Raw genomic sequence first — 27,016 nt, 5'->3', positions numbered from 1 at the left:
TTTTTTTGTTCTGTAGGTAGTTTATTTTAAAGTTTAACATCAAGATTGATAAGTTTATCAATATAAATTAAATATCATATATAAGCACATCCAATGCTTTATGTGGAAAAAAAATTAGTAGAGGTACTCTATAACTATTGAAAAAGTAGCGTCTCTAGAATTTTATTATAACTCGCAAAATCAATGGGGGTTCACCCTAGGAATAAGGGGTACGCTAGTGTACCTAAGTACAGTGTTAAGTCCCCTCCCGCGTCTCTCCCCTCCAAGACAAGCACTGGATACATTATTTATCTATATTCTACATAGATGTTTTTCAAATTGAAAGTAGTGTAATATGATACAAAATACCAACGATAATTGTCTATCTCTGAGCGCACACTACAACAATATAAGCCATAGAAAAACGTCGTGCTAATAAAAGCATTAATTTTATTCAAAGACGAAAAATTTAATCATATACATTTACCATTAAAACAACACACAATATCTTATCATACACAACAATACGCTATTATCTATCTCGTGCAGAAATTTATCATACAACAATTGTTGATTAACAGATACAACAATCGGATCCGGCGCTAATAAAAATAATAATGTTTATATCATTTCAACCGTATACGTTATTCATTGAGTAGCCGTCACACCGACATTTGTTTTCTCTGTCTATACCCTACGCAATAAAGAAACAAAGTTATTTCGTATTTCCCCGATTACGATTCTTTGGTACAGTTTAGGACAAAGGCACCCATTATATATTTTATAAAGAAAAATATTTACCGTGCATTGACCGGATAGATTTTTAATATTTACATTTTTGAATAAGTTATTAATAATTAAAAATAATCGAAATCACTTTAAATTAAAACATGTTTTATAAAAAAATGTAATTATTAAAAATCTATCCGATCAATGTGCAGAAAATATCCTTCTTTAAAAATAATAGGTGCCTTTGCCCTTAAACTGAGCCAGAGAGTCGCAATCGTGAAAATATGGAATGTATCTTTGTTCATAGGTATATTATGTGGGAGATGGACAGAGAAAACTAATGTTGGTGTGGTGGTCCTTTAACGTGGAAAAAAATATTAACAATATTTAAATTATCGCATTGTCAATGTAACAGCGCCATCTTCTGCGATTGTTATTATCGTGTCCACTTCGCGGCGAGAACGAAATCCATAGCTGCAACGGTAGATGTCGCCGTGCGTTTTGTTTGAAATGTTTAATATAATAATAATATGACACTGAACTAAATACGTTGTACCCGCGTAAAAACGAATGTGTTATGTACCTATTTGATTCATTGTCATGACGTGGTCCATCATCTCACAATAATTATCTCACAGTAGTAGATAGACGGATACTACCCAATACTGATATTAATATAACTAAATTAAACAGTGCCTCTCTCTCACATACATACGCACATACAATATTTCCCTCCCTCCGTTCCACTCAATTAATATTTATCGTAGAAGCACATGTTCAACACGGATAGACGAATATATTATTATAACAATAAAGATCAATATTAATTATATATAAATAAACATCACGGAATGTGTGGTCGCGTCCGACAATAAATCAATCGCACGTGAAAAAATTATTCGGTTAATCGGACGACGGAAATCGAGTATCGACCTTACCTTAATGTTAACATACATTTGATACTAAAAAATACTAAAAAATAAGAATAACATCTATTTCCTATTCTCTCTGACTTATGAGTTACATACTAATTGTACGAATAATATACATAATAATTACCTATATATGTATACATATTATTATATATAGCTTGGCTATCGTATGAATCATGATTCATGACAGTCTGTGTTAAGTGGCCATTGTCCGTATGGAACAAAAACATACTGTGACATTCCGTCATTAAGCCGGATTATTAATGATGAGTAATTTTATATTATCAAACAGAAATATTATAATCACCGTAGTACAGGCTCGTCGATATTATTGTAGTTATATCCATTATATATATATACATCGGTCAACCTACAAGTTATTCTCGAAACAATCAATGCGCGAACAGATGTCCCCAGCTTGCATACGATACATTTTACGATTGGAACATACAGAATCTACGATCTTATTGAAAAGAGAATACATTTATTTTTAAACTTACGACGGGCATTGATACATTAGCTGTTCGACAGAAAACTTCACCTGCTACGGAGTAGACGAAATCCAGCCTGCTCGTTATGTATGCGTGGCACATTTTTTACTGTGATTATTGACATAATACATTATTAGGTGATTAATTGATACTATAGTACCCAGACATATTTTATTATTATAATCATACAAATGTAGATAGGTGTTCATACACGAAAGTAACGTTTAATATAGTTTTAAGCTATAACTATTTTTAAATGTATACACATTTGCATAGAATTTACACATATTAGTATATATTTTTTTAATTTAATTATTATTACATTTATAACGTCATAAAATCAATAATTTTCTAAACTTATAAAATAAATAAATTATAATATATTTTTATAATTTACTATAAAAGGCTTCAACAACAAAGATTTTTAGTCTACATTATCTTATTAAGGTTGATACTATAACTATACAAAAATGTTAGTATATTATCATATTTTTTTATAAATGTATCAAAAGAATATTATACATATACAAATAAGATATAAAATATTTTTAATTTTTAATTGTTATTAGGTATTTTATTTTATTCTAAAAATAATTGTAAATGTATAATATAAAAAGTATTTTAAGCAATAGATATAATAAAATCGAATCATTTATTACATAGAATCTGTGCGTAATTTGTAATTATTTTAATGAGTGACAGTTATGATACAATATTAAATATATATTATAATAGTTAGTAATAAATAACTTAAGATTTCTAAATCTGGGACGCTACTAAGGTAATTTAAAAGATACGCTATAGCTATAAGCCGTTTTATTCGGAATCAGAATAATGTCGAACACAAGTAGTATGCATCAAGCCAACAGCAATAAAAATTTAATGACATATAACTATTTACGAGTTTGGAGTTAGAATTGCTCAAACAACTTTGATCGGTCGTGAAACTTATTTTTAATAAAGCCAAATATGTATTTAAAATTAAATACGAGGGATTAATTACATTAAATAACCAGTACCATTATTATTATATATTAGTATGCATAGCTCAAGCGTATACACTGCAGAGGCATTGCTGATTCGAATTTTATCATAAACATAATAATAAATATAATACAAAAGAACACAACAATCTAGAGAACTCACTCTGCTGAGCAGTGTATTTCGAGTATACCTCGTAATTATTCGACGAGTACCTAACTGCAATGAATGTGTTACATTTAAATTTTAATTCAATGAATCAAATGTATTACGAGTATATAGTAATGCGATATTTCAAACCAATTTTGGTGGCCTGCAACATCGCATATATTACAATGTACATAAAAATTATCATAATATCATAATATCACACCTTATTATTACTAGCTTATAAGTCAACATCAACGTAATTCGGAACGGCGTAGACAAACACACACTGTAAAAAATTTTGAATTACAAATAAAATATATAACTGGGTAACTGACATCGATCATTATTATTTTAATTTAAAACATATTGGATTTCGTCAACACGTAAGCTTCAATCGATATATTTACATAAATGTCGGCTATACGTATTTTAGTTATTTTTAAATTTCCGTCTTAAAAACTTATGAGGAACACTCGCTTGTATTGATGCGCCCTATCGCAGCCTCAGTGGTGTGACTTGTGGGGTGCACCTAAGCACCAACAATTTAAGCGATGTGCTGTGTCGTCAGCGTTCTTTTTCGATAAAAAAAAAAAAAAAAAAAAAAAAAACATTGAACGGCGTGTAATACCTATAACCGATGTGATAATATGATACAACACGCTGAATCAGCCGAACACCGTTTTCAAACGATGTCCGAACGACGGTGTGCCACAAAAACAACCGTCAAATTTCAGTGTCCACATAGTTTATTATAATACGACATATACTAAGTACAGCACTTTGTTCCTCGTTCGTGGACACCATTCGCGCTAGTGGCGGTACATCTTAATATTTCAGTATTTCGTGCCACTACATATCATATTATTATTGATTTCGATTTTGCGCGGCCGCTTCATTAAATTCGATAATCAGCTCGGATCTCACACGCATCGACCTCCACATACGCGTGACGTGAGGTGCAGCAGTTACATGTTTTGTAAATTTTATCTAATTTATAAATAACCGATAGTCGTCGTCATAATTGACATACAGCTAGGTGCAGCGCCGGATTGAGACTTTTCGGCCCACTAAGATTTTAAATTTCTATCGGCCCATTTTTAGGTTGAAAATTGATTAAATTTTAGGGTAGACTAGAAATATGGTATTAAATATGATAAGCTACGAAGATTTGAACCCTAAAATTCAATAATTTAGAAGTTTTTAAAAAAGTTTGCTCCCCATTTTTCGACTACCAGCCCAAATTTTAGGCGGCCCACCGAATTTTTCTCTGTAGCTCACCGATTCAATCCGGGCCTAGATTAGGTGCACGGTATCGTGTGTAACGCCTTTTGACCGGCCATACACAGTTCGCGTAATCCCGACGAAACAGACGATGCGTTTCGTCGGTTCGGACGATGACGATGATCGCAAATATATAACATTATAATAATATACGTACACGCAACTCGGCGAGACTATCGTATCGTCACCGCACTGCACGGCAAATCACGCAATCGCGTAAACGCTATTTGATCGAGAGACGATAAAATATAATATAGAACCGTGACGGATTAACCGTGAATTATAGCGGTTAACCGCTGTTGTAGCGACCGTGTGCATAAGATGGCCGGGGGTTTTTAAAATTACAGGCGGTAGAGCCTCGACGTACAAAATAAATTAATCATTAAACTGATCTGGTAGATAAATGCGTATTTTTCTTGTGTACATTTTTTCTCGAGTCTTGTGAGCACTTTTTCTCAGGAGGATTTTTGGCAGAGCTAAGACCCCCTCCACTTCCGGTCGCGTTAACGGTTGTCCATAAAGTATTGAAATCATTAAAAATCAAATAACTCGATGGATGCAGAGAAAAACCGTAGGCTTTAATAATTTACCAACAAAAAATACATCACAGTTATCCGGTCACAAGTAACGCGCTATATATATATATATTTTTTATATCAGTGTTTTCCAATTGGTGTTCCTCGGAACCTAAGGGTTCCGTCAGCCGGTGCCAAGGGTTCCGTGAGAAATTTGAGAAAATATAAATTAATTAATAATATTTTTTATTTAAATTATGATTCTAACGTAGAATAGCTCCCGACAAATATATGAGGGTTCCACAAAACGTTCAAGCTCTTGCAAAGGTTCCACGAGTAAAAGAAGTTGGGAAACACTGATGTCGGCGATGTTATAAATTTGATAATCGTCGTTCACCATTTGTATACGGTACACGTAATCGCAAAAGGTTTACCGCAATAATTTGCATTCGCTGTCAGCGAATCTGTGGAAATCGCGGTCTTTGCTCGCATTCTTCTCCGCGTCCATCGTGCCGTTTAATTTTCAATCAAACGATTTTCGTGAAACTCGAAGAACTGAGGTCACTAATACGTCAAGTACAGTGCTATGGTTAGTGTGCATGTAAAGGTTCACATATACAATACAGATACATTGAATTTTGTTATATAAGCATTATTATATAATTTATCTAAAACATCATAATATTATTTAATTAAGCCGTCTTACCCAAATAATTTATTTACGACAATTTCGTTAAATTACTAAAACATTGTTTTTAAATATTAGGAGCATAGTATTATTATAATATTATATTCAATGATAATAGTTTTTTTTATTAATTTTACAGAAGAATATAATAAACAATAATATTATTAAACATAACACCTTATTTTGCTAAAACAAATACATATAACTTTTATCATAACATATTTTGACATTGCAAAATCAATTTACATTAAACAATGGGGAAAAAAATACAATAATTTATGGATTTATCAATACCTATATAAATTGACAATTGACATACAAAAAAAATATGTCATGGTTTATTTATATATCTAATGATTGTTGTAAATTGTTTTAATAATCATTTATTAATACATAGCGTTGCTATAATATAATATCTTAGATTTATTAAAAAATAGTTGATAATTTTGTTAAAGTAGCACTTAAACTTCTTTTTCGTTTCCCGATTTCGATAACTTTTTCTTATTTAAATGTAGGTACTTGAAAGTTTCACTAATCTTCTTATCCATATATGATTTGACAAACTTTATTTCCTTGCATAGGATTTAATAAAAACTTGGAGGGTACTGATGCCAAATAAAATTTGGGGGTGGGGTAATTTTTTACCAGAGAATACGTCTCGATCTATTTACGCAATTACGTTTATGTCAACGGGGCAAATGCGTCTACAATATTTTTGCACGTATGTCTAAAAAATGTAATTGCTGCACTAGCACATAATATCAAACATATTCATTCAATTTTTTCAAACTTAATAAATTTTCTGTTGTATTCTTCTTCAAACAACCTACAAAATCATATGTCTATAACAAAACCTTTAGCAAATGCAGACTTTCTACATTAATTTTTTATAAAGCTATCGTACCTATTTTGCTTTTTCATTAATTATTTCTATTTTTTTACTATATTAGCACGAGTTTACCTATGTTTTAATTAAATAATTATGCACAAAAATTTTAATTGGTACGTCTTGACCTATGTATAGTAAATGTAAAGTCCTGTTAATACTTAATACAAACTTTTCTATGAATGACGTACTATTAAAAATTAAATATTAATTAATTCCAACTAAGGCCGTAATTTCTATTTATACTCGGTTTATCATCTACTATAAATCACTTGATTTAAATTATATATATTTTATTTTTAAATGTTAGTATATTATACTAAAACTAACTACACAATATCATTATGTTAATAATTATACTTTATATCTTGCTAATTAGTTGTACAGTTTTACAATTGTAAAAAAGCCATATAGCTTTAAAAAAATAACTAAGAAATTACTACTATTTTAATTTTTTTACTTATTTATACGTTGAATAAAAAACAAACAAATAATTGAGCATTTCTTGCTGATTCTTTTGTTTTAGTTTAGTTTCCACCATCTTAAGTACTTATTTACAATTCAAGTTCACAGCGCAACATTTCACTAATATTTTTTAGAAAAGAGAATATGAAGTGAAAACTATGTGTAGATCTGTTTAGGTATTTAGTTGAACCACTCGTAGTTATACCACTTAAGTTTTTTGACTTTTTGTTGAAGTACTTTTTAGAACGTCAGAAGTATTTAAAAAAGCTTAAAAGTTTTTAATTACACAATACAAGGAAAACTCGTCAAATGTGTAATATAACAGAATATGCTCTTTAGTAGTTATTTTAAGAGAGTAATGTATGCTAGTCTATATATTTTATTTAACTAAATCAAAAGTACTCGCCGGAAAAAATATTACGAAATAGTGATATTGTATTAAAAAAAAGGGACCTCTTTTGGAAATACACAGATATACCTAACCAATAAAAAATAAAAATTAATAATAAAAAAATATAAAAGGAATATACATATATGTTTTTAAATTAAATTAATCGTCAAGACAGCAATATTCAGAGATTGTAAGTTTCTAAGTATAATATATTTAATAAGTAACTAAAAATCCAAGGTAATCTTATTAAAAATAACAATAAAAATCAAGTAGGTACCTAAGTAATGATATAGTAATGACTTACTCAAAATCAATATACTGCGATAACAAAACACCCGATGTAATAGGTTGGTGTGTGTGTGGCTATGACTAAAATTGTATTAAAACCGCCTTCTTTTACTAATCGGCTCAATCTTTATATATAGGTATTTGAATTACTGTTGAAAACGAATATGTATAAATAATGTATGGCTCTATTCCACCCTTTGATGACCTTACTGACAGTGTTTTGTCACAATAGACACTATGCGCATTGACACGCCTATAATATGAGTTGAATATAATCACGTTTTATTCAAAGTGAAATCTACTTAAATTTTAAAGAACCAATTATAGGCACCTAATGTACGTTTGATGGGTGTTTCGACTGCAAAAAGATAAATACTGTTCGGATTACAAAGAACACCGTGTATATAGCACATAATTATGATAATAACATTTATGCTACATATTATGCTCTCATTATAATATTATGATTATTTTGTTGTTGTTGTTGTTGTTTTTTTTATTCAAGAAAAATATTTTGAAATTTCTATTCCATTGTAAATCGTAAACGAATGAATGAAAAATTATAAAACAGCGTTTCCAATACAATAGACCGCCGATTCTACAACCGATAACACATTTAATTGTATATCTTAAGTAAGTATATTGTTCACGATATCGTATTCATGTTAAATATCTATACAGTTTTGCTTGTGTTAGATATGGCGTCCTATTATATCATTATATTTATATAAGCGATTATATATTTTTTGGTACGAACACTAATTATTTCTTATACATGTTTCAAGTAAAATCACATACATACTTAAATCCAATATAATTTTATCAACACGCCTACAATTGGCCAATGTACATGAGTTATTATTTCATAGGAAATTTAGTTAATGTATAGAAAACATCAGTAACTTTAGTCGAATTTATTTTATTCATTTCCAGTCATACACCTATACAAATAATATTAAAATATATGAAAAATATAATATTGTTATAAGAATACACAGAACACTTTTTTTAAAGTTCCAATCAAATATGCAATGAGAAATTTGTAATGAAATATTATGCAAAATATAATATTGTATTACTATTAGTTATAATTCAAGAAGTCAATATATTATATAAAGATATTATATAGTATATGCATAAATGCACAATTAAAATTTTAAACTTGGAAAGGCTAATGACTGTCTCAGGCTAAATTTAATTTAATAATAATTGCTATTATAGCTGAGGGGCTAATGACTGTTTTAGTATTTAGGGGTGAACAACCCCCCTCTCCCCATACTATACCAAATGATGATGTTTAGTAATTATTTAAAATTTGAACTAAATATTTTTATAATTTGTGTTCTATACTTGTAAGTTTAATTACTTACTGTAAATAAGTATGTGTATTTAGTTAATTGTGTTAACATTTAAATTGCCTTCTAAAATTCATCTTATCAATACTTTAAAGTATAGTTTTAAAATTGTTTAATTAAAAACAAGCAATTATTTTTGATTTGTAAATTTAGAAACAGTAAAACATAATTGAATAGATTTTTTCAATATTTTAACTTTAAACTTTAAATATCGCAGTATATTTTATGATATTTAATTTCCTATCAAATTATTAACTATGCAAAACGATATAAAAATAAATTAAATAAAAAAATTATTTGTAGACAAAATATTGTACCAATTTACAGTATAATATATTATAATATTATTGTTACATTGTCGATACTAATTACACCAAAACTGATTTTATTATTATTTATTTATAAACCAGTCAAATAAGTACCTAATTAAGAGATAATATCGTCATATTGACAAATTTATATTTACCTGTATACTTTAATATATGAAAGCAGACGATTCAATTGCTAGTGGGCAGTGCATGTTTTCTTTAACATCGATTATTTTATTTTGCAACTTCGTGATAGGAAATCATTAATTTCCATAAAGCAAAATTAAGTGTTGGTAACTATCAATACTGATAAATATTATAAAGCATACGACTGTTTAAAATAAATTGGTTATTATCACCTCACCTTCCCGTTAGCTGAATCGTTCTTAAAGCATTGTTAATATCTTTTCACACCTCTTTTTATTTGCATAATTTTTATATAAAGCTATATTATTGTATTTACTATTTACTTGAATTGTTATTATATATCCTTATATGTTATTTATATTTATACTCCATACCCACAGGACATTTATTATTTATAAATAAAAAATCACTGGTGCTTATGAAAAATAAAAACAATAATATGTTTTTACTTTCTTAAAAACTATTAGATTTTACATTAAACTAAATAATTTTATTTTAGTTTTTATTTGAATAATTTTTAATTTTTTTTTTTTTAAATGATGAATTGTATTTTAAGCATAAATTAATAAATTAGTTATTATAAGTACTTTAATTTATATTATAAATATTCAATAAAGAATTAAGGTCATTACCTATTTAATAATGTGATAGGTCACTTATTTTACCAATTACTAACATATATTATATAGAAATAGCCACACAAGTAAGTATTTAAACTTGTATAAAACATTTAATTTACGGATAAGTATTTTTTGTTTTTACCGGCAAAGAATTTAGCTTTAAATTTTTCTATCATCTATCAAATAAATTTAGACTTAAAATGAAAGTTTCTTGTAGATCTTCAAATATTAAGATTATTGGAATAAATAATACTAAAAAAAAACATATGGGTAACTTTCAAAAAGTCAAGTGAAGCTTGGTATATAAGTAGTATATACCGTTTATAAATATTTTATGAGTCAAACGGATATAATCGCTAGACCTGTCCAATCCCAAGTTTAATATGTAAAATGGCACCGTGAGGGAATAGTTTTAACAATTACTCACGAATTCATAGAGGTGCGTGGACATAAATTTTAAGGTGATACTCGAAAAATATAGGGACTTATGCCGTAAGATTTTAAATAATTTAGGATTTATTAAGTGTTTGAAACCTTAGCGATGAAGCACTACGTAGATTATACTTTTGGTTAGCTCTATATGTTTACATACACTTAAACCCGTATTATAATATATTATTTCAGATGTCTATTATGATTTTAGTGTTTGTTATTTGACATTTGAAACTTAAAAATAAACTATTTTCAAACTGTAAACTTAAAGAGAACATCCCATTGATATTTTACCTAATAATAATTTATGATAAACAAATTACCGAGAGTTGTATAGGAAACGTGCAAACAAAATTAATATGATTAGAGATAAAAAGGGCCAGAAGTAAATGTTTATCGTGTTCTGTATTATAACTATACCGAGACAAATATCGAGAGATCTTCACTAAATAAAATACGAGTGGAATCTTTTGACAGTTCATTTGCTGCAGGTATATGCAAGTCGAGCAAAGTACTTATACTTTTAAGGTCAGCGCCAAAAGCAAACAAATAAATTATGGGGTACTATATATATATATATATATATATTTAGACAAATATCTACTTATATGCTGACACGTTATTTTATCAACAAAATGGTTTCGTTCCACGTAACAGCACATAATAACATATACTTTAACGTTTGCCGGAATCCGCCGTTTTTAAAAAGCACATCAAGTTTTATAACGTTGCCTTCACCTACGCAAATAGATCGGCCAAGTAATGTCTGTATACACGGTATATGATCGTTAGATATGCTCTCAAACAGACATCGTTATGGATGGTGGTGTGCCGAAACGTATTATTATTTTAAGACGGTAAAATTTGACAACCGTAGAAAAAAAGCGTATGTACCTGTACACTTAATATTATATAATATACGGTTATAGTCATGTGTTGATGGCCTTTTTCCTAGAAAATTATGTTATTCTTGTATAACAACACGTTTGAAAAATGTTACTTTTACAGAATAATTTATGATAATCTATGATACAATATCTATTTAACTGTTTTAAATTATTTAGTTGAGTTAGGAGACTCAATAATATTACATCTGTTATAATTTACTAGAAAGTATAAAAAATACTAGAGCAGCTAGTTTATTTTATAAAATTTTATTCTTGTTTTATATACTTAAATTAATAAAATTATATTAAAATCTATACATAAACATGTTGTATTAATACACCATTGTTTTTCCAAAGTTTATTTTTAAAGCAACACAATCTTTACAAACTTAGAATTTTATTTAAAAAATTGAAAATATGTTTATTTTTCTTTAATAGGTTTCACTTATATTGATCTTCCGTACGGGAACATTACCAGTGAGACAGTGAGGCACGTTATGTTCTTTGAAGGTTAAATAAAAATATTAATTTTAATTAATTAAAAAAAAAAAATCTTTAAACTATTGACTTAAGTTTAAACTGGTGTTTATATAAATTATAATTATAATAATAAAAAAATAGCCATCGAATTAAATGGGTGATTTATTTTTTCAATAAAAATGTATTCATATGCATTTATATATAAATATATAACTTATATATTATAATAATACACAGTTATATTCAGATGTATTACAAGAAAAATTAGAAAACAAAGTATTTTATTTTTTAATCAAGTATTAACTATAATACAGAAATTATAGATTGCTCAACGACCTTATGCTAATTCTGTGTGTTTCTTTTTTTGTCAAAAGCGATATAGGTACCTAGTTGTGATATTTTTATATCGCGATGCGAATGTAACGGCGGATAATCAATTTAAGTAGGCTAGGTATATTATGGTATATACATTCTTTGGCGGATTCGCCGTACGGTCACACATTCTCAGAAATCCGAGTGCATTCAAAATCGTAATTTTGTCAAAACACATTTTTGCCATGGAAATAATGTTATACAATTACAATCTCAATCAATATATTAATATTATTATTGTATAAAAATTAAAAATACACCGACACAATGTTATATTTCCTGATAGAATCATCGCAGAATAATAAGTCAGTGTTATTTATTTACTCCTTTTTTTTTTCGATATCGAAGTTAGGCTCAAGTCGAATGTACTTAGAAGCAGAAAATGATTGATTTTTACACAAGGAGATGATTTGTTGGTCCTACGATTATTGATCACATACTTACATCCATAATACCTACGCGGCCTCGGGCCAAGCGTGTGTAGTTATTTATTATTATAGTATGTATTACACGACCGTCACTATTTTGTTCGGGCCATTGATCGAAGCAAGCCGCGTGCTTTTAAACGACTGCGGGAAGGTTTTTCGTGTCAGAACCATACTTATTGAAAATTCTCGTTTCGCGGCCTGCGGGGTGTAGTGAGATTGCCGGAGTGGGCACGTAAAGAGCTCGGGTGAAACTCGATATCTGGTGATAATCGAACACACGAGTCTGTTTGTTTTCTGTTTACAATGGATACATCGGTGGGTTTTGATCTGCTTGGTTTTCACTAATCGTGTAAGTTTTTTACTTGAAAAACTCCATTGAGTATAATGGTTATTTCAGTATTTTTGAAACTCGATATGTCTACGATCGCAAAATGTGTCATCGCCGTAAAGCGGCGTTGGACAGACATTCTGTGTAAATCCCGTAAATGTATACTAAAGTTACTATCGATATAACATATCCACTAAAATATACTACCTGTGTTATTATTTATTTAATCCTGTCACGTTAATAGAAACAATAATTGCATTGTTGGTTATAGTGGTTACGGTTCGTTTTAAGATGTTAAACACAAAATAATTATGTAGGATGTGCGATGGTATATAGTCACATATAATTATGATTTGAAAAAAAAAATTCTAGCGGCTGCCAAGATAGATTAAAAACTGTATCCGATACTATACAACTTCTGCATCAGTGTCTGTTGCTTGCCACTGAATAACGCATTCGTAAGAGAAGAATAAATCAATATTTCACTAAATTGAATCATGCCTGACGACCACGCAAACTTCCCTGTGTTATCAAACTTTAACGGCTGATGAACGGCTTTATACAATGGCAATTAGTTAATAACGCCGCTATTAACTTTGGTACACGACATTTCTATTTGGTCTTCGAATCGGTCATTAATTGGCCACAGTTCAACAAGACTTAGGTTTACTGGGTCTTGCGGTTTAATTAGCTTTTTGTCTATTTTAATCGCGTTACCTATGGTCTCGAATATTCATAAACAATGTGCAACTTCTTTACTTTCGGTTAATATATCAGTCTATGTTATACATACTAATTTATATAGATAGGTAAATAAATGTACCGTATTATAATTCAATTGCGTTCCCGAGAAGTTTTATAAGTTTTCATAAATAAATGTTAATAATACAATTTAGGAATTGGAGCACGATTTTGCTATTATTCTATTAATATACCTAACCAAAAATAAATTCTAATCCTAATCATTGTATTGTATTTTTATTTTTTCCTGAGTTTTAAAAGAAAATGTGTTTATATTTCAATGTAACTACTAAAAGTTTAATAATATATTTATTTCACTTTGTTCTCACACATGTAGTATTTCATTAAATTAAAAAAAAGTTTTATTTAATACAAATTCAATAAGTATACAAAATGTTCCTAACGAATATAAAAACCTAACACTAAAAAATACGTATATTTTACTTGTAAAATAAGTAGTTCAAAAATCTGGCAATAATAAATTTAAAAAAAAAAGTTTAGAATACTGTTGTGAATTTCCCATTGTATTATTGTGTAGTAATATTATATTTATTATATTTAAGTGAAATGCCTAATTGGTACTCTCTTTCATGTACAGATGCATTAAATATGTCTCTTTTGGTTGTTACTGTTATTCGATATTTTAAATTTTTCAACTATAAATGAATAAATAGAATAGACTATTTGAAAAATTATAACGCGAGATGTTTCGAATAAAATATTTTAAGTATTTGGCTTTTTCGTCCTATACTTATACTGTAGTCTATCGTTAAGTTACTAGTGGTTAACAAAAAACCACGTTCATCACTCTTTTTGGGAAACCGTCATATTATCTGTTTCTTCTTCCGCCAGCACATCCCATGCCAATAAGTTAGATTTTTCCGCCATCGTATCTGTCTCGTCATTTTCCAAAACCTCGGTTTGTTCGTAAATACTGACCGTTGACTCGACTTGTTCAATATCAGCTGCTATTGTCGCTGCCGTTGCCGCTGTCGCATATTGTTGACAATCCTTTTTAAAAATGTCCTCAAACTGAAGATCTTCGAACCTTTTGAAGTTAGCCACAAGTTTCGCAGTCTGTGGATTTTTCAAGTAACTGGCAGCGTGTACGTATGGATTCTTCGGTGATTTTTTTAAGATGTCATTGAGCAAGAGAGACACTATCGCTTCTACCTGTTCGTATGATTGAAGATACGTCAAAAAACATAGTAAAAAAGAACAATGGCTGAATGAAAAATTATTGGTAATATTTGCAGCTTTGCAATTTATAACCAATGATATAATACCTACGCTAGTAATCAAAATTTGAATGGTCATAAAAATGTCAGTCAGAGTTAAATTTAAGTCACTATATTTTAGAAAAATGAACAGTCGCCAAAACACTGTTTATATATTATATTATCATACAACAATACGGGTTCCTATTACTAATAGGTATATTACATAATGATATAATGAACGATGCTCACTTCTTTATGGTTATTTAGGTATATAAAATCCTCACGACAAAGATTTATTCTCAGCTCGTTTATTATACTTTGTTGCCAATCGCTTATCACATCATCACAATAGGGTTCCATGGCTGTCGGTGCTGCATCCCCCCTGAAGTCGAATTCGACTGACACATTATTATCATCGGAATTTTCAAAATTCATTTTTTTGGCACTCCAAAATAAAAAGAAATAAGTAAAAATGACGATATTTTTGTTTTTGTCTGTCAAAAATGTGTGTATTTACTAAAACACATGTATTTGCGTTACTATACAATCTACTAAACAATAATTAATGGCTTAATGTGATAAAAATACATTGTTTTTGTGTTTTACGTAAAAGTATTTTATTAATTAATAATGATAGAAAAAAAACATTTAAATATAAATTATTTTTTTTTTAAATTTAATTATTTGTTCAGATTGAATTTTTAAATGTTTTAATCGTGCTTAATATTTCAGGTAGATACTTTGCTTAAGGGTTTATTTGATTACAAATAGTTTGAATAATTAAATTTAAATTAAAAAAAAACAATAATGTTAAAATATTAATAATTAACTGTTTACAGTAAGGTAATTTAAAAAATATTATGTTATCTGTTATATTTTTGATTATTTCATATAGTTGAAAACACTAATATGGTTGTTTACTTATAATATGTATATTAAATATTTACTTATTTATATACGTGTATATTACTTTCAAAACTTTAGTATATTTAAAGTACATTTTAATTCAATTATACTTACACTACATACGTATAATATAGTATACTTTTATTATTTTTATCATTAAATGTGTCAATGTGAATTTCATTTTCTGTATTCTGAGTAAATTAGTTTTCTTTAGTTCATCGAAAACATTTTGTTTTTAAAAAATGTGAAAACTTTATTAGACATAAACAAATACTAATGAAATAAGTGAAACACAATTATTTTATTTTTGTTTATAGTTTAGTTATTTTTATATTAGAAATAATAGTTGAAAAAGAGAAAGAAGGTTTAAGAAAATGGCTAAAATAAATTTAAAAATAATACTTTTGTGTACAATTTTATTGGAAGATATAGAAAAACAAACTTTATCCATTGCTAGTATTATTGAGTTAGTTTAAAATTTGAAGTTGAAACAAAATATATAATTCTGGTGGTGATTCATTTTACCATTACATGATAATATTTTGATGATCGAGATTAGGTACTACCGACCACATAACTCGTATATAACATTTTATCGTTATAACTTAACAATTTAGAATTAAAATTATATTAGTACAAAAAATGTTCATCTTTAATTAAATTATATTAGAAAGTAATTAGAATTTCTTGTACAACAAACAAATGTATTAAAAACTAATTTGATAAATTAAATTCATAAATTATAACATTAAAATTTGGTCAACTCGGCTAAAAAGCATATCACCCCTCCTCTATATAATAAATTAAATACATAATACTCTTATTCAACCATTAAATCCCGCATCACTACTATGGTTTTCTGCACTTTCACTTTATCGATACACTATTGTTACGTTTTCACGTTCATGACTGGGGCATAGTCTATTCACTTTCCATTCGTATTCACTTCTCTCAACTCATCCCTTATGTGCTTCCTCCGCCCCACAAGGTTAATCTATGTATTTAGACATATAGTCTGCTCCTAAATATTCGATCCTCTGCTTTACCATTTCCTTTTTAATTTTGTACATATTACAAGGCTTGTCAACCTAAAACAATAAACACTTTCTTTATTATTTTCATATACCTACTTAACTACAATAGTTAATTAAAATTAAATAATATATTAATTATTATTTCATCATTCTATCATCATTATTAAGATGATTAGTGTGTGTTATAGTTAATGACACTAGTAATTATAGTAATATAATTTCTTTTTATTATTATTTATATATTTATTTGTATATTATATCTGTGTTATCTTTGCAAGGCAAATATGTATAAAATAATTATATTGTAAATTATATAATATAAATTGTAAAAATATATGTAAGATTAGATTTTTTTATTGATTAATGTGAAATTATATTGAATACGTAATTTTCTCCAGAAATTTGATTTAACAGCATGAGGATAACCTATTTTGGTTATTCTTGGAATAATAAATCGCAAACCGCACGATATTAATATTTAATATCTTATTACTATGGACTCGCTATGACAATATATTATTATTATGCGTGTACCTACGTGTTTTATCAGATTTTTTTTATTCCAAATAATATTTTGTGGAGACGTGGTAAGAGAAAAGGAATAAAAATTCCAACTAACCGCAACATTGACAGCAACCGACGTTAAAATTCTATGAAACGGGGGGAAAGGACTCTTGAGAAAAAGGTCATATAAAATGTATAAAATGTGTTGACTCTTAGCTCTGGTATCCCATTATATATTATCATGTATGATCTTCAGTGTCAGAAATTTTTTTAATCAGAAGTGATCGCGGTACAGTCAGATCGTAGGCCTTTGAGCGTGATGCGCGTCCAGTGTCTCGCGACGACGCGACAGCAAGGAAACGACGATGTTATACGAAAGAAATCAATACATTTTCGTCGTGATATTGATATTTTTATCGTTTTTATTTTATCTGCACGCTCCTTAAGTGTATACTGTCCGTATAATAATCATATAGTACTTATATTACTTTATTATCATAATAGTAATATAGTTACAGTATAATAATGGTAATAAGTGTGCAGCGTTTTGCGACCAACGATAAACTATATCCTTCTTTATATGCACGTGTTATCGTCGTTCGTGTCAAGGAAAAGGGAAACGAAAATCGCTCTCTCGTAACGCGACGCTGCGTATAACCTCTTAAAACAGCGGTCCCTTGCGAAATGTGAATTTGGCGCCGAACAGTAGTTCTGTGAAACCGTCGTTTAAATAAGCGAGTTTGTGTGTGTGTGTGTGTGTACTGTATACATACGCATACACACCACACTGTGGTATGTTATTATATTAAACAGTATATAATACGTCATTGACGTCATCTGGAGGTGTGAGATCACTAATTTGTTTACATCAATACATGAAATAAAAACATCCGCCTGTCGCGGATTTGATGTAGCACTTGGCATATTTTTAAAAGTGGACCGAACTACTCTCTATACATTTTCCTGATATCAATCTTTGCATTTTTGAGCGGTTTTTGAATACATATATACATACACGCTATACGCATATTATATTAATTTATATACCATTTATATTTATATTTATAGATTATATAAAAGTTTCTTCTATTTTTGTTACCATTGGCAACCATATACGTTATATAAATGTTATATATTATGTTATGCTGTTTCGTTTATATTATATACACTATGTAATATAAACGAAATAGTATTGGATTTTCAAAATCTAAACAAAATTCCTTTGTGAGCCACCCTAAGTAACATATATAGGTTTTAAACAAAGCTAAAACACTATCAGAGCCCCAAGAAATATTTGTATAAAATGTGGTGTCAAATGTTGGTTCCGGAGATTAGCAAATACTAATAAATGCACGAATATTTAAAAAATATATAATGTACGCTAAAAACAATTAAGTTTACATTGATAAAAATATTATTTTATTAATTTATACTTATTTTATATTCTAAATACGTATAAATACGTCATTCGGTATATTTGAAAATGGATTATTAAAAATATTACTAGATATAATAATTTTACAAATTATATTTATTTATTAAAATACAAATCTCTCGTTTAACATGACTTATTTTGTTGCACGTCATAAACCATATCATATAAATATGATAATTAATTAATAATATATTATTTTATATAGCTATGTTAAGATTTTTAAGGTGTTATCTTCATTGAGACTTTCTTCTAGTTTGTCCGGTATATTGATAAGATATTTATTGTATTTTGGAATTTTAGCAAAGTTTTACATAAAAAAAAAATAAAAAATTCTTAATAAATAAACTAATTTTTACGTCTCTATATGTATATACATATCATTTTGAAAACTACAATTAATTTAAAAATAAAATACTACCCAATATTTAATTAGTATAGTATTTATACAGTGTTTTTACTTATAAGTTATTAGTTATTAAACTACGTACAATATACGTATATATGTATATTTATCGTATCGTTTAAAATGTTTAATATTAAAACTACATTTTAAATTTTTGGATATTGTAATATGGTAAAATAAATTGTTTAAATTAATTACAAAATTAGTTATGATGAGTTGCATGTTGCGTGACCATTATCAATATAAATTTAAACAGTTCCATTCGAATTTAATAGATCGTCATTTGTCGCTATTTTAAACAAAATTTAATATTAATTAATCATTTAAATTCTAACGGATGTATTATTGTGAACGTATAATTCTTTTGGAATAATGTATAAATATGTATGGCGAAAGAATTAGTAAAGATTTGTATTTTTGAGCAATTTAGTAAAAAATCATAGACTAGAAAATTATTACTATAATAATATTTATTATTAACTTAATAGTCTTCGGAACTTTTAAAAAATACGCTGAATATATCAAACGCTATTTGTTTTGATGGATATATTGAATATGATAGTTAGCAGTCAAATGCATTGAATTAAAACGATTACAATTATGATAATACTAGCTGAATCATCCGGATTTTCCCTAAACCCAAGTGGTCTAGTGGATTGATACATATATACAATACATTTAATTAAATTAATATATTACGTTGGATAATATTGTAATGTCCTAAGTAAAATATTAATGTTTATCTTTTATTAACTAATATGTATTTTAACAAAAAGGTTTTGCTTTTTACTATTTTATATAAGTACCTCAGATCGTGGAGTAAGTCGGAGTCAGTGTACCTACATTTGTAGACAAATTCCACCAAGATAAACAATCCAACTTTAATAACTTCATGAGAAAATCAGTAAAAAAAAAAAATATATACATAGATATTTTTGAAACGGTTGTGTAAATGATTCCATAAAAAAATAAATAAATTCACTGTAAAAATCAGACGCATGACACTGCGGGTATACGTTGTAATTCAATTTTATCACTCAATTTTCCAGGGATGAGAGTTGGGTAAACGAAACTGTACTTAAAACTTTGTGAAAATATACCTAATATTATAATTGTTAAAACTGCTAGAAAATCCATTCAGACCATTCAGTGGTTTTGAAGGAGAAGTGTTACTACGCAAAAAGCAACTCTCATGTATAAATTATGTAAGTATATCGTGGATACGAGTGGGTTAAGTTGACATCCGTTATAACAAATGTCGATTGTAATAAATAATTCTAGGCGAAGGTAATTGCCATTTGCATTACATTGAAAGAATTATAAAATGCCAAATTTGTTTTTATATTAAATATATATATATATATATTAAAAATAAAATAAATATTATATTTGTGGTTTATAGACTACAATGTTGTAGTAGATTATAATGTATTTATTTATATGAATAATCAAAACGTACTTACATCGGATTCATCTTGACTAGTGTTGTAAGATATTTGAGTAAAAGTATTGAAAGATGTTTCAAAAGTACCCTATTTGAACTGTATTTTTTATTAATTTTTTTTATTATTATTATTATTGAATACTGTTTATTGTATTATGCCTTATTCTATTTAACGTATTCATAGATTTGATGTATTTATTGAATACAAAGAATTAATATTCCATATATTATTATTTCGACATTTGAATTATAATGGTTTCGTTGATCAGAGTTATTGACGTTTTTTACTATCGTAATTTCATCGTGTTCACTGTTGATTGTTGATACACCAACTATGTTGCATCAAAATAAAGTCGTTGATTATATTCATTATTTTAATTTTTGTTGACTTTTAAATTATTATGCAATTAATGATTATATTTATATTTTTAAAATACAACTAACAAATTTTTAATTAAATTATATTATTTTTGAACTTAATACCTTTTTTTAAATTTAATTTAAGATTGTTTCAAATACTTACTTTGCTATAAATATTATTTGAATGGTATTTAAATTCTTTATTTGAAAAGTATTTGAATAATTGCTTAAAGAAAAGTATTTTTTACAATACTGATCCTCGATGTAATCTAATGTTTAGGACAAAATTATGCAAGCAGAATGACATTCTCCAAGGGGAATTTCTTGTCCATGACAACTAAATTTAATAATAACTGTCTTCTTTTAGTATCCAATTGAAATCCACCTAAAATTTTAATTTTAATTTTTATATTTCAGAAACAAAATGTACGTGTGACTGTGTGAGCTACCCTTTAGGTTTTAAATTCTGGAATATAAGGGTTAACCTATAATATTTCCAAAGTTCCAATTAATCTATTAATATAACTTTGATTGAAATTAGTACACATTCGTAAACACGCTTTCTAAATGGAATATATAGATTAAGTGTTGAATGTTTATATAATTATATACCTACTCATAACAATTAGTTATAGATAGATAGTTTCAATTTTTATGAAACATTCATTTTATTTAAAAAGAATAGTGTAGAAAAATAATTATTAATTTCTTCGTTAATTATAAAACAGTGTGTGTAACATTACGACCGTTAGCGACAAACTATTTATTTTATAAACGTTTTATTCAACAATAAAATATTTCAATAACAGAAAAATATAACATTTCATTTATTTCTGCATTAGAAAAAATATTTTAGATTATATTTTGAAGTATAATTTTAAATAATACATAAAACGGTTGTTGCAAACTAAAGTATATACACGTTTAGTTGCCCTACTTTTGTTTATTCTGTTCTTAGTTTTAAACTAATACCAATACACGTTGAGGGGTTATTGCGATTGTTGTATACCATATTTCATGCATTACAGAAATTATATAATGTTTATTGTTGACAAAGTATACATTTATACTTTACGGAAGATCACGTTTGCGTATTCTGCAACTATGCATAATTTTGCTGTAAAGACTTCAATAAGCGTTTAATCATAGAGTGCACTCAAAAGTGAACCAAACTCGCGTATTTTACCAAAAATAAATATAAAATCTACATTCAAATACTATTAGTTCTTAGATGTGTATTGATTTTTATAGTATTCAACGAGTTCAACACGATAAACGTTTAGTTCATATCCTCTACAAAATGATTTATGTGTGCAAAACTTTATGGTATGTAACTGTTACAAAAAAAGGACCAAGTTCACAATGTAATCTATACAAAACAAAAGAGCAGTTTCTTTCAAATTTAATTATTTACTATTTGTATTAATAAAATATTGATAGTTTTAATTTTGATTTTTTTATCATATTGATTTTCTCAAAATATTTTACATTTTGATTAGTCTCATCTGTCTTTATATAAGTGATACAACATTTCATTTTTTAACGGTATGCAGCATTCAACAATATTTTTTTTATTCGACATTGTGGCAGGTACAGATAGTTTTATGTAAATTTCTTAATTATGTATTATTATTTCCGACTATATACATATATATATATATATATATAATTTATGTACCTATACAATTTTATTTTTTAATGTTTCTATGGATGATGTGAACATTGTATTAATGAATTTCTCGAAGAAACCATTTCACTATTCAAAATTTGTTTATTGTAAACTATTTATTTTAAAGTTGATAATACATTTAAATAGGTAAATCTAATACAGTATAAGCGCAATAATTATTCTGTGTTGAATACTTTAGCTAAGAAATAATATATAAATTAAAAAATTATATTAGACAAACTATTAACAAATTGTATTTGGTATCATTATAATTTAATATAATGATTGTCTAATTTATGAGTTTGTACCTGCTATTTCAATCAACGAAAAATATTAAAAATACATTTTTAATAGCCGAAGATCGTAAAACAAATTTACCAACCAAAAAATATTTTAAACAATTTAAACTTATTGTCTTAAGAACATAAATTAACATATTAAAGATTCTAATATTTTTGATAGTTACTTCATAACATTATAATAACACTAATGTTTATTATATAAATATGTCTAACTTTATTCAAATAATATTCTAAGCACACAATTATAAATTATATAAATTGTATTTTTGAAAATGTTTATACGAATCAATTAAAAGACAATTTATGCGTAGCCTAGGTATGTTATTTTGTTTTAACGATACAATATCCTGTATTGTTTGATATTTTATATTAAAGAATACCGTTAATTTTGTAAAAGGAAATTTGTAGAATGAAAAATTAAATAAAATTAGAAGTATAGTAAAACAGATTATTTCATATTTTATTTTCTACAACATTATTTAATAAATATTATACAATTCATTACTTATATAAACTGTAGAAAATGGTGGCACATTCCTACAATTAAACTTTTCATTAAAAATGATCAAATGTCGTTTTTTTAAATACAATGTACATAATATACGAATTTATTTTTAAATTACTTTAAAAGTGCATATTATCAAAAACAATTAACACTGATATTAATTTCTAATGATAATACGGGAGATCAAATAAATTTTTTAAAAAAAAAATTGTATATTATATTATAGTATTTATAAAGAAATTATTTCATATAATATTATTTTATGTCATTAACTTAAAAAATATTTTAAAATTAACACAGTTTTTAAAAATGTAACGCTACTACCTACTTGTCCACTATTAATTTTGTCGATTGATTTTATATTTATAATATATTCGTTTATTAATTTTCTGTTTGTAATTAAAATAAACAACTTTCATGTACGTCGAAATTCTTCAAAACAAAAATATATTTTTTAATTTAAAAAAAGTTAAACATAAATTAAAAATCTCAGGAAAATATCTTCATCATAAAAGTTGATACTAAAAATAATAACAAAAGTCGTATTTTAATTTTAAATTATTCATATGCTTGTATTTGAAATAATAAATAATACAAATATAATATTGATAAATAATTTGGGAATTGTATTTATTTTAATATTATTGTAAGTGTTATTGAAATAAAAAGTTTTAGAACATAATATTTTGTGGTACATTAGAAGTAACTTGAAAAGTTTTAGAATTAAACTTATTAAAAATAAAAGAGACAATTAATTAAAAAAAAAAAATTATTGGAAATTCCAAATTAATAAATAATTACATCTAAGCTATTTGGAATGTTGTGATAATAAATAGCTTCTGTAGTTATTATAAAATATGAAATAATTAACTTGGACTTATGGATCCTAATAGCCGAGCAACCATGGTATATAATTTACTAATGGTAATATAATATTTATTACGTTAATGTAGTTCTTCCAACTATGCAAACAACAAACAACTTTTTCTATTACTTTTCTTATTATAATTTATATACGTTAGTATAAAAATATAATGATTAAGTAATATTGAAATCAATCAAACCGTAATACATACAATATAATATTATATTTTATATTGTTAAAAATGCTTGTATCCACATTTGGTACAAATTTTAAATATGTATATAAATGGTTATTCGTTTAAGAATTACTATAAACTAACAAATCGATATTTCTAAAAACCGGTTTTGTGTTAATTTTTTTTACCCGATTATTTTAAAAAACACTAAGGATTTTTTCTATTAATCCTCTTACACTTCCAATTAGATCCAATTGTCCAGCAAATAACATCCTCGAAATCGAAAATCCAAGATTTTTTTTATTTGAAAAAATGTCCTCAACAAAAAAAGCTCACATAATTTTAAAATCAATACATTCATTTCTCCGCTCACAATCTTAAATTCATAATATATTTTAATTTGTTTAACCTTTAACCTTTAACATTGCTGTCATTACTTCAAAATATAAATTTCCAATTCAGTACTCCCTTAATTCTTTTTATTGAAATACGATTGTGTAGTTAGTTGTAAATTATAAAAGTAGAAATATTTTAGTTTTGGTCTGTTTCTGAAATGTGTTATTATTAATCTACTCTTTGCGCTATTGTATGTGTAAATAACTTATTAAATAATTCAATAAACAACTTAAATCTTAGGAGTTATACTTTGTATATAATTTATTTTCATAATATAATGGTTAAGTTTTTAAAGCAAAATTACAACTTAATAATATTAATGACCATTTCTTGTAAAGGCGTGTAAATGAAGTATAATCCTTTAAACGACTTTAAAAGTTACTAGTTAAAGAATACATGGAATAATGTACATATGATGTATTCATTAAGATATATATTTAATATTACCTTCTAAAAGTATATATGAGCCACAAGGCTACATAAGATCCCTTCTGGACCTACACATTACTATATACTATACATTTCTACAACTTTAAAGTCATACGAGTACACTAAAAAAATATTTAGAAAAAAATTAGTGTAATATAATATAAACTCTATATTAAGAATAATAAAATAGTATGTACCATATAATAATAAGATAGACGTAGTATCATAAATTCTTAAATTATACCAATATTTGGTATAAACCAAAATTAAAAATTAAAAATTTTCCATTACAATGTTTTTGTTGTATAGCATTCTAGATTTAATTTTCAATGTTCGTTACAACACACGTATATAATTGTATTGCGTATATTGTACCTATTTATTAACTTTATTTTTTAAATAAACATAATAATAAACTAATACAAGTACCAGGAACTAATATATTTATTAAAAAAAACGAACGATGGGATTCACCTGTACATATATAATGTTCACTTTTATACTAAAATACATAATAAAAGTGAACATTATATACGTACCTAGTTTAATTATTAATAAAATAATAAATACATTTGTTTTAAACTTTTTAACTTAATTAGGTAAAGTATTATTTGTTAAACTTGGGCTTCTTCGATTAATTTTAATAATAAATTTAAAGTTAAAATCAATTTGATAGATATTTATTACTAAAGTTGAAACTAATTAATTATTATTATTTTTTAATTTACTTATACATAGTAATAATTTTAAATAATAATAAATATTAAAAAATAATAATATTATTTATTCTATATTATTATTATTAATATTAATATTATTTATTAATAATATAATTATATCATTAATTGCTTGCCTTATCTATTACATATAGTATGCAATTTGAATGAATAAGAAATAGTAGGATTCACTTTTAACAAAATATTAATTTATTATCTGTATTCTATACACTTTAGAAGTTTAGAAGCCACTATTTGTAACTTGGATGATAATTCAACTAAAATGGATTTAACTTACTTTTAACTGAATAAGTTAAACATGTAGTATTGACTTTTTAATATTTTTTTCTGTATTAAATTTAAGATTTAGAGTTAATTGCATTGTTTTTATTGTTTATATTAAATAATAACTAAACGTTCTTAATGTTCACTTACCTAACCAACTCAAGTTAATTATTTTTATTAACTTTCCCAATAATCGATGTATACTTAGATTATTTACGTTCAATTTACTTTTTTGTACGTAAATACTTTAAAAGGTATACAAAAATTATAAACCATACAATATATCTTATTTTTATTATTTATAATAACCACATTTTAGTTACAATACAAGCTATTGAATAAAAACTAAATAGTTTATAAAAAGTATTCTATCGAGATTTTTTTTTTTTAAAAATGTGCAAACATATCTCATACTAAATATATGTAAAAGAGTGGTAATCATTTTCGAAGATCCTTTAATACTCGTTTGTTGTTTTTCTTAACTATTACAGTTC

At 26.4% G+C, this 27,016-nt stretch overlaps 2 protein-coding genes across 2 annotated transcripts in view; both read right to left on the bottom strand.

Moving 5' to 3' along the window:
- The window catches only part of LOC113557471, a 205,246-nt gene that overhangs the window by 106,105 nt on the left and 72,125 nt on the right, over positions 1–27,016 (bottom strand). The window lies entirely within an intron of this gene.
- Positions 14,679–15,529, bottom strand: LOC113559036. Its single transcript, XM_026964634.1, has 2 exons — positions 15,344–15,529; positions 14,679–15,047 (listed from the first exon to the last, which is right to left on the bottom strand). Exons 1-2 carry the CDS (start codon positions 15,527–15,529, stop codon positions 14,679–14,681), a joined length of 555 nt encoding a protein of 184 aa, XP_026820435.1.

This window comes from Rhopalosiphum maidis, chromosome 4 (genome assembly GCF_003676215.2).
Source record: "Rhopalosiphum maidis isolate BTI-1 chromosome 4, ASM367621v3, whole genome shotgun sequence".
Lineage (NCBI taxonomy): Eukaryota > Metazoa > Arthropoda > Insecta > Hemiptera > Aphididae > Rhopalosiphum > Rhopalosiphum maidis.
Note: the sequence above shows the minus strand (reverse complement) of the source record. Positions and strands in the feature narration are given on the sequence as shown.

Coding starts and splice junctions, on each gene's coding strand:
- LOC113559036 (XM_026964634.1), bottom strand. CDS start 15,529: ATGAATTTTGAAAATTCCGATGATAATAATGTGTCAGTCGAATTCGAC. Junction 15,048..15,343: donor ACCTAAATAACCATAAAGAA/GTGAGCATCGTT, acceptor TCATACGAACAG/GTAGAAGCGATAGTGTCTCT.